Source organism: Etheostoma cragini, chromosome 7 (genome assembly GCF_013103735.1).
Source record: "Etheostoma cragini isolate CJK2018 chromosome 7, CSU_Ecrag_1.0, whole genome shotgun sequence".
In the NCBI taxonomy this organism is placed as follows: domain Eukaryota; kingdom Metazoa; phylum Chordata; class Actinopteri; order Perciformes; family Percidae; genus Etheostoma; species Etheostoma cragini.
The window spans coordinates 25,411,456-25,420,481 of NC_048413.1; the positions used below are offsets into that span (position 1 = coordinate 25,411,456).

The 9,026-nt window shown below is 41.9% G+C and overlaps 1 protein-coding gene across 1 annotated transcript in view; it reads right to left on the reverse strand.

Annotated features, from left to right (window-relative positions):
• Positions 1 to 6,331, reverse strand: part of ntsr1 (neurotensin receptor 1 (high affinity)) — a 33,110-nt gene extending 26,779 nt beyond the window's left edge. The window contains exon 1 of the mRNA XM_034876293.1: positions 5,511 to 6,331. Within this exon, the coding sequence (XP_034732184.1) occupies positions 5,511 to 6,170 (660 nt within the window). The 5' untranslated portion in view covers positions 6,171 to 6,331. The remainder of the gene's footprint in view (positions 1 to 5,510) is intronic.
• Positions 6,332 to 9,026: the final 2,695 nt, after the last annotated feature.

Genomic DNA, 9,026 nt, shown 5'->3' on the forward strand with positions numbered 1-9,026 from the left:
GGAGAACACGGAGGATTAAAAAAACATGATGGACTCTTCAGAAGATGTAATTATTATTATCACCGTATCGCCACAATCTTCTAAACACAGCCTTACTGAGAAATACAGGGAGAGTTGTGTGGAGCTGATAGTCTTAATTAGCTTTGTAGCAACTCATTTGGCAACGGCTTGAATGTAAGAGACGTTCATTAATATCAAAAAGGTTACACACTAGCATGTCTAAGCACTGAATTACAACACTGGATGGCTTTTATTGTGAAGCAGGTAATGTGTTTGTCACTCACTTTAACAAAGCTGCTTAAGACAACAGTCATTTTTGACAATTGACAGTAGATCTTTTTTTTATTTACATATATATATTAGGAATTAAGTAATGGAACAAGAAGGAGCAGCCACAGAGAGCAGCTACTGGCGTTGTGCGCAGCATCACATCCCAGTTACTCATGGCACGATCGACAAAAGCTTAATTATTCACCAGTAAGCTCTTCTGATGCATTTCTCCAGACCTTTAGGGTTGTAACTTTAAACTGGAAACATTTTTAAGTCTGCCTTTGAAAGTAGAAATAGTTTTAAGATGTTCTGCATTATTTATATCTGCCATTTAGAAGACAGTTTTACTCCTGGCCCTGCAGGTGGAACACTCACATGCAAATACACACGAACGCACGCACACCTTCTCTCCCCTCAGTGTCACTAACTGTTGTCAAACAGGCAGAGTGTTTGGGGATCCTCCGTAGCAGCAGGGCACGTCTTACATATTCATTGTTCTGTTTGTTTTTTACATCAAGTGGCAAAAAATAAAGTCTTGTGTGATTTCTATAGGGTAAGACCTTGTGTGGGAAAATGTTTCTTCACTGACAGAAGTATATGACAGAGTATTTTGCTAGAGTCTAGTTAGCTCACGAATGCCAATTTTCTCAAAGCATCAGAAGACAAAAATGGTTAGCCTTGGCACGGCTTTGGTTAGTTACTGACGTGCAGGAGTTATGAATAGAGCAGGCATATCCACTCAAACTAAAGACAAGACGTGAAAGGACAATCAAAAGACAAAAAACAGATGGAGAAATAGCAGTTTGATGTACTGTAATAATAAAGTAAAGCCAAACACAGCGTATACAACTGATGATGGTGATGAGTGTGATGATCACATTAGATACACGGCAGCTGAGGTCACGTTTCATTTTGCTTTTGTCTCATGCCAAGTGTAAAGGTTTACCGCAGTGAAAGTGCCGTCCCAAAAGACATCAACTGATTGTCTCCAATGCTCTGACTACCTAATTCACCAAAACACCTCGGATTTTGAGTCAATGCCAAGGTTGGGCATTGTAAAGAAAGCCAGGCAGATTGGCCCAATCATTTACACAAACTGTGACCTCCGAGCAACACATTCAATTTATCTTGGGGAGTACTAGGGAAAAACTTGCAAAATAGCCTTTTTTGTGTTTATGTTAGAGGGGGCTGGTCGGTATTTTTATTTTTTTTCTCTTTCCAGGCAGCGCGGCAACGGTTATGCTTAGGGTTAGCTTCCCTGAAGGCGACCTTGGAGGCAAATAACACAATCAAGAGGGCTGCTCTGCCTAGTAAGGAACAAATATGTGTGTGCGTGTGTGTTATCTCTTTGTTTCTCACTTACACACTTGCTGATGAATCACTGGCTCTTTCATTTACATTAAGCCACATGCCTCCTTAACGGCGGACTCTGTGATTATGATGAAATATTGTTACTAGCCGTTACAGCGACGCTATTGTTTTTAACGGCTGTGTGTGTGTCTGTGTGTGTGTGTGTGTGTGTGTGTGTGTGTGTGTGTGTGTGTCATTAGACACATTAGTGTCCCAGAGACCCCTACTGTAGCAGGAAATTACCACAAAGGCGGTTTTGAGCACTATGCCAGGTGTACGTGTGAAGGATGGACTGTAAAAATGCCTATGCCAATCAATAGAATTAAAAAAACGCTGTTTTGTTTCTTTATTTACACACTGATGAACAATATGATACAATATATAATTTGCAAAGGATTGTGGAAGGGAATTGCGAAAAGACCTCCAGAGGCATAACAAGTAGCATTCATCAGGCAATTACAGGAAATAATCATGGCAATTTTAAATCCAAAATTTGTATGAAGCAAACAATTTTGTTATATTAAAACATAGAAACACTGACAATTATCCATGCCATAAACACCCATCTGAAAGCAAGGGATAATCATAAAAGGCCCTGAAAATATTGGTAGGACCCAACTTGTCTAGGCAGTCCATATGGAAAATATCAATTAATTAGAATAGGTAATTTCAGGATCCACATAAACTAAACTGAAGTATACATTAAAGAGGAGGTCCAGGGATGCAACAGCTACTTGTGAAATGGTTAATTGTATGCAAGTGCCTGATTAAAAGATGAATGGTGGAATGGTTCTTTTTAAGGGGCTGGGAACAAATAAACCAATCCAGAGATGGTGCACTTGATAAACAAGACACCTACTTGAAGACAAAAATGGCTGAGAGGGCTTTGATGTGCACATTATTTTTAATGCTTATTTCTGAGAATCAGAGATATGCAGTCTGGGCAGGCCAGCTAGAACATAGAAATGTTCATTAAACAATTTGATTTAATAAACTTGTATTTGTACTGTTTTATGTTTTTTGAAATTATTTTAGACATTATGATGAAAAATGTAACAGTTACGCATAACCAAATACTAAATAAATGGTGGAATGAGCATTGCTTTTACTGTCCATTCACTGTGTTTGACAAGCATAAAAAACATGTTGCGCAAGCACACTTCGATCCTGTGTTCTTCAAAATATACAGCAAAAAGCACAACTCTGCTGTGCCTTTGCACGTAAAGATGAACGCCAGTCATCATCTTTGTTACATATCATACATGGACCAATTCAAATCAAGCTCTTTGTGCAGCTAACGTCAGTACACCAGCCACATTGTAGGCGTAATCTCCGCAGAATTCAATGTCAAAATGACGTGTCCCCCTATATCACAGAGTTGAGGAATTTCTCCAAGATCGATTTTATTAAAAAAAGAAATTAATAGTACGCCAGAGCGGACTGGGCATGCACGTCTTTCAGCCCTCGCCATTCTGTCAATTGGGAGCCAGAGACTATGCCAACTGAAGGCCCGTAAAGACGAGTTTTACAACGCTGTGATCAACGTCTTCAAGAGGAAAGAGTGGCAGATGGACTTTATGTACAAATTATCTACCAATTGGTGAGTCAGAAACTATTTTCGGCTTAATAGTGACTTAATAAAGTGTCCGGTATACTCGCTGCAGCCGACCTGTCGCGCGCCAATGTGAGGTCATGGGAGCGCCGTAACTGTTTATGCTCACGCGTGGTGAGTTACAGTCTTCTCCTGAACGAAAGTGGCATAAATGACGGAAGGCTACCGACTTTTCTATTACTACAAACCAGGAGAAGAAAAAGGTCAACAACGGCAGATAAGGCAGCCGCATTGTCGTCAATGCTTTGATTTGATTGGATGACATACTTTGTCACCCAGTAAGTTCACAACTGAGACTTGCAGTCACTCAGAGTCCTGGCATCCGGTTTCCCTCAGACTCCTCCATTTCTCTTGTTAGATTTGTCCCACGCAGCTAATAAAAAGTAAAAGTGTTGCACTACCCAGATCTACGTCATTTTGATGTCACATCGGTGTGCGCCAGGTCAGCTGCGGCAACTGTAAAAAAGGCTTGTGTGTTTGAATTAATGCCGATGGCAAGCCATTTGCCTTCATATTCAATTGAGGAGTGTGTGTTTTCATTGCTGCTTATTGACTGACAATGTCCCATTAGTACTACAACCACCAACCAGTAGGGGGACTGAAGGGGCGGGGCGTGCGAGCTGTAGTTCCAATGAGACCACATGTAGGACGACCGCATAGGGAAACGTTACATAGTACTGCTGTAAGGATGAAGATGGTTCGCTTTCTGATGCTGGACTGTGTGTGTGTGTGTGTGTGTGTGTGTGTGTGTGTGTCTGTGTGTGTGTGGCGCTTGTGCTATACTGTTGACATATTAGCCTAAGCAATAACTTAGGAGAGCTGGCTTTCATAACTCAGTGCCGAGCCTCTTACTGACATCACTGCACGTCACTGCTGAGGATGGTAAACAGGCTCAAGTCTGGTCTGATGAGCACTTATCAAACATAGTATATAACATAGTACCTCCCTCAGTGTTGATCAAGTATTCCATTAGACCTAGTGTACCAATACTCAACAAAAACTGTTGGCAGTTAATTGTGGATTGGTGATAAGACCCCAAATCTTTACTAAGTAACTGCTTGTATTTTCTTTGTTGAAGATTCAATTATTTATTCTCCAAATAAAGAGCTCATGTCAGTTTTGGGGGTTTTGATTTCAGAGTTTACGGAGTGCACCTGAATGCACAATCAATTTTTAGGCTGAGAAAGCGCATTAATGGCTCTCTGAAGCGTAGGCGGCTTGACCACGGCTCTAGAAATGGAGGGCAGAAACGCATTTTGCCCATGACTAAAAACAAAGTAACTAGACATAGAAAACCATGTGCCCTTTATATCTTACTCAGACGTATTACCTTAAGAGCACAACTGTGTCCTTAGCTGCTTGTTACTGTGAAGTACAAGCACAGCACAGTGGCCTGTAAAATGTTTTGTGTGTGTGTGTTTATATATGTGTGTGTTTATATATGTTTAATTGAGAAAGTTGGACATTTCCTTTCATTTGTTTTTAAATTCCAAAGGCAATTTGTTGTATTTGAAAGCAAAACCGCAAAAACGGAGCTCCTGGTGCTCTGCACATGAACTCCAGCATTGAGAACATTGTTTGTGTACACAGTTTACAAAAAACGAAGGTTTCAAAAAACTTACTTTAGCAGATCATAAATCTTGAAGTAGATTTAAAAATCTTAAAAGTGGCTCTTTCATCCTCATTATGCTTTTAAACCAAGGTTTGACTTGGGAACATTCACAAAAACATCCTAGGTTGCATTTTGGCGAGAGTTACACTTTATTACTACACCTTTAACTCTATATACGCTATATTCTCTCTATATATACACTATGTAATAATACTAACCAGTTCAAAAATAGATTCAAGAAAACAATACCTGACTAACACAGAAATATGACCTGAATATTTGAATGGGAATGTACACACAGAGTATAGTTTTATTTTGTTTAAATTATCGGATTATTGAATGACTTCAAATTATGTATGTTCTATGTGCATATCTATTAGTTTTTTTCTCTGATAATATAATATTGTAAAATAGACCCAGGACTTTATAAGCAATATGTTTCTGCCCGCTCCTCAAACTTATTTTTATGGATTTGGATTGATTTGTGTATGATTTTCTTTTCTTTTTGTGTTCACATCAGATTTTCCCCGTCTTTAACAGCATGTGGATGTTGTTTGAGATCCATGAAAACAAACAAGCCCGACCCCCGGTGCGTAAAGACCAACTGTGGAGACATCTGCAAAGCGAACACCCAAACCAGCGACGTGACACTTCCCCGACACCCACCTGCAGCACGGTCTTAATGGTGACAGGAGAGACGATCGCGGTGCATATCTTCTCGCCTTTACGCACCACCTGGCCCATGACGAAGAGCATCGGCGTGGCGAGCGCAAAGGACGCGAGCCACATGGCGCTGATGAGCTTCTTGGTGCGGTTCCGGGACATGATGCTCTTGGCTTTGAACGGGTGGCAGATGGCCATGTAGCGCTCCACGCTCAGGCTGGCGATGTTGAGCGCCGTGGCGTACGAGCAGCTATCCCGGAGGAAGTAGTAACCCCTGCACACGGCGTCCCCGAACACCCACGGGTGGTGGAACCAGATGAAGTTGTAGAGCTCGATGGGCATGGATAGGACGAGGATGAGCAGGTCGGAGACGGCAAGGCTGGCCAGGTGGTAATGGACCGTGCTCTGGAGGTTCTGCAGGGTCTTTTTGGTCAGCAGGGTGTACAGGGTGATGGAGTTCCCCAAAGTGCCCACGGCAAACAGCGCAGCGTAGATGACAGTGACTATCACCCTGGAGTAAACGTCCGTGTTGACTTCCAAGTCTTCCTCCTCCGTTTTGGAATCGGTGGTGTTGTTTTCAAACGGAAACAGTGAGCTATTCCCAAAGAGTCTCGCACCCAAGCCGGCCAAGTCGCGCCCTGAGAGCGTGAAGTTTAAATCCATGATGCCTCTATATGTGAAAACGTGTAGGCCTACACAGAAAGTATGGTTGGTTGCACTGAGTGGACATATTCACTTCTTCGACGACCTGAGGAAATGGGTTCAGTCTCCGAAAGCTGGAGCAGAGCAGCTTTTTATATTCGCCAGGACGGAGGCGTGCTCGCTGCTGGCCCTGCTGCTCTGACGCACAGCCTTCAGTCAGCGGAAAACAGTGGTGTTTTATCAACTCATGCTTTACCTCGGAAACCAGAATTAACGCAAAAGGACCAAAATACTTCTTCTTTTTTTTACCTTTTGATACACGGAACCCACTCACTTCAATTTAAAGAGCTTTATTGACACGGAAGATTCAATAACAAGGTGGCCAAAGCATCAACATACAATGTGTCTGAATATTTGCACAGAACAAAAAAATATATAAAGCATATGAATATTAACACATTAAGATCGGTTTACATTAATTATATATACAGCATTTGTTGTTGGTGGTAGTAGTGGTGGTGGTGGTGGTGGTTGTGTGTCTGTGTTTGTGTGTTTGTGTGTGTGTGTGTGCGTGTGTGTGTGTTATTCTCACAGGAATATTCAATAACAGTTTTGCCAAAGCATAAAAATGCATTTTTCTCAAAATATTCATACCGTACACACCAGTGACATGGGAATAACACACATTACGTAAATATTTATTTATATTAAATATAGTAATTCACTCACTCTCTCTCACACACACACACACATACACGCTGTGCATCCGTCTTCTCTCTTTCCTTCTCTCACTCAGACAAAGAAGTGCAACAGAATAATGTAAGGTAACGGCTGGAGACTTCACTACAGTAGGCAATATCAGATTGTGTTAGGAGGCAGATAAGATTGTGTCTTCACTTCTAATGATCCAGTCTCAGTGTGGAGAAATATTATCACTTATTATCACTGGACAGGCAGAGGAGAAATGATCCTTTAATGGTTAGTTTGTAGCTGCCACTGCTGGGACCAATGAAGCAACGTAGGTCCCCAACTCTCTCTGACACACACACACACACACACACACACACACACACACACACACACACACACACAATTTCCTCACAGTTAAACGACTAGTGGTACATCAAAAGTTAAAAAGGTTAAAAAGTTAATTTCCATCCATATCAGTTCAACAGTGAGTGTGACATTCTCCTATGTGCTGACTTACTAGCCCCAGAGCTGTTGAAAGACTGACTTGTTACGTTTGACATGCTAGCTAACGTTAGCTAAAATAAGCTCGTGGTAGCTTAGACTGCGGTTAGATTTTTGTAGAATGCAGTTATGGACAAGTACTACAAATACAAAAATCTATCTGTTTGTTCCGGTACAGTAACGCTACAGTAGAAGCTTTTAAATGCTTCCAGATGGTTTTAGTTGCATGTATGCATGCTAGCAAAATGGGTTCAGGATAGTGCTAAAACATTTCAGTGTTATTAATTTGAGCTCTGTGTGTCTGTCTTTATTTTACAGGAAGCATTCCAGTGTCTCTGTAAAGAGCAGAAATGGCATCAGATGATGGTGGTGAACAAAGTGCCATGCCCACCACACTTAATCTCAAACAAGCAACACTCAGCAATCACACAAAGGAAAGTAAACTCCTTGGTTCTTGAGTTCATAATTGCAGATGCTCAGCCCTTTTCATTAGTGGAGAATGCCTCTTTCCGGAAGATGACTGCAGGAATTAGCGGGGGGGTAGGACACCCACGGGCAGAAAAACATTGATGCAGTGCATTGAAAGTGGATCTCAAAATATGAAGGAGGCACTTACTGAAACTCTTCACGATGTTCAAACCATGTGGACAACAGCAGACACATGGACGGCTCATCAAAGGAGTTTCATGGGAATCACGTGTCACTGGATGGAGCCAGAGACATTCGGTTAGTGTTGGCTTGTGAAAGGATAAGGGGCCGCCACACCTATGATGGCATTGCTGCCAAAGTTAGTCAGATTCATGCAGAATTCCAGATCCAAGGCAAAGTCAGTGCCAAGGTCACTGAGAATGGTAGCAATTTGGTTAAGGCATTTTAATGATGCCTTGATGAATATGGAGGGTGGGAAATGGATGATGAGATGCATAGCACAGATCATGTGCAGTTTGGTGATGTCTCTGCCGTTCTTCAGGAGGACAAAAGAGGAAGAGGGGCTAAACTTTTTTTTGCCACCTCACCATCGATGTGCCACGCGTGCGTTGCATCTTCTTGCCACAACTGATCTTGACAAAGCTGCCTCACAGGGTGTTTCTCGAAAATAATACAGAAGTGCAATGTCAAAATGTGCTGCAATCTGGAATAAGGTGCATCGCTCATCAGGTGCTGCTGATTCAATTGAGGAAATTGCCCAAATGAGACGTTTAGTACCTCTAGTGACTAGGTGGGGCTCAGAGTATCACATGATCGGTAAGTTGATGATCTGATTAAGAGTCAGCTCTATGGAATCTGTGACCAGCTGAAAGTGGCCGAACTGCAAACTCAAGAAACAATGTTACAATAAGAGTACACAGCACATTCTCAGTAAACAAATTACAATCGTCATGGCAGCGCTAAGTGCTGCACGGAGCCCTGGTGCCGCTGCAAAATAGCCTCGGGAAGGAACTTGTGTTGGTGTACATTCAAAAGTTGTTTCAGTAGTGCAACAAAAACTCAGGAACCTTGCAGAGATCTGAGGACCAGTCAACCATAGTCCTGATAAATCCACCGCAGTTCAAAATTACAACACAAAAATGTGCAAGGTGAAAGACATCCGGCTGGATTTTCGTGTGGTACTGGAGCAATCCTGGAAGTGGAAGGTCGTGCATAAAGACTACCCACTTCAAAAAAGACATTTTCGATACCCACACA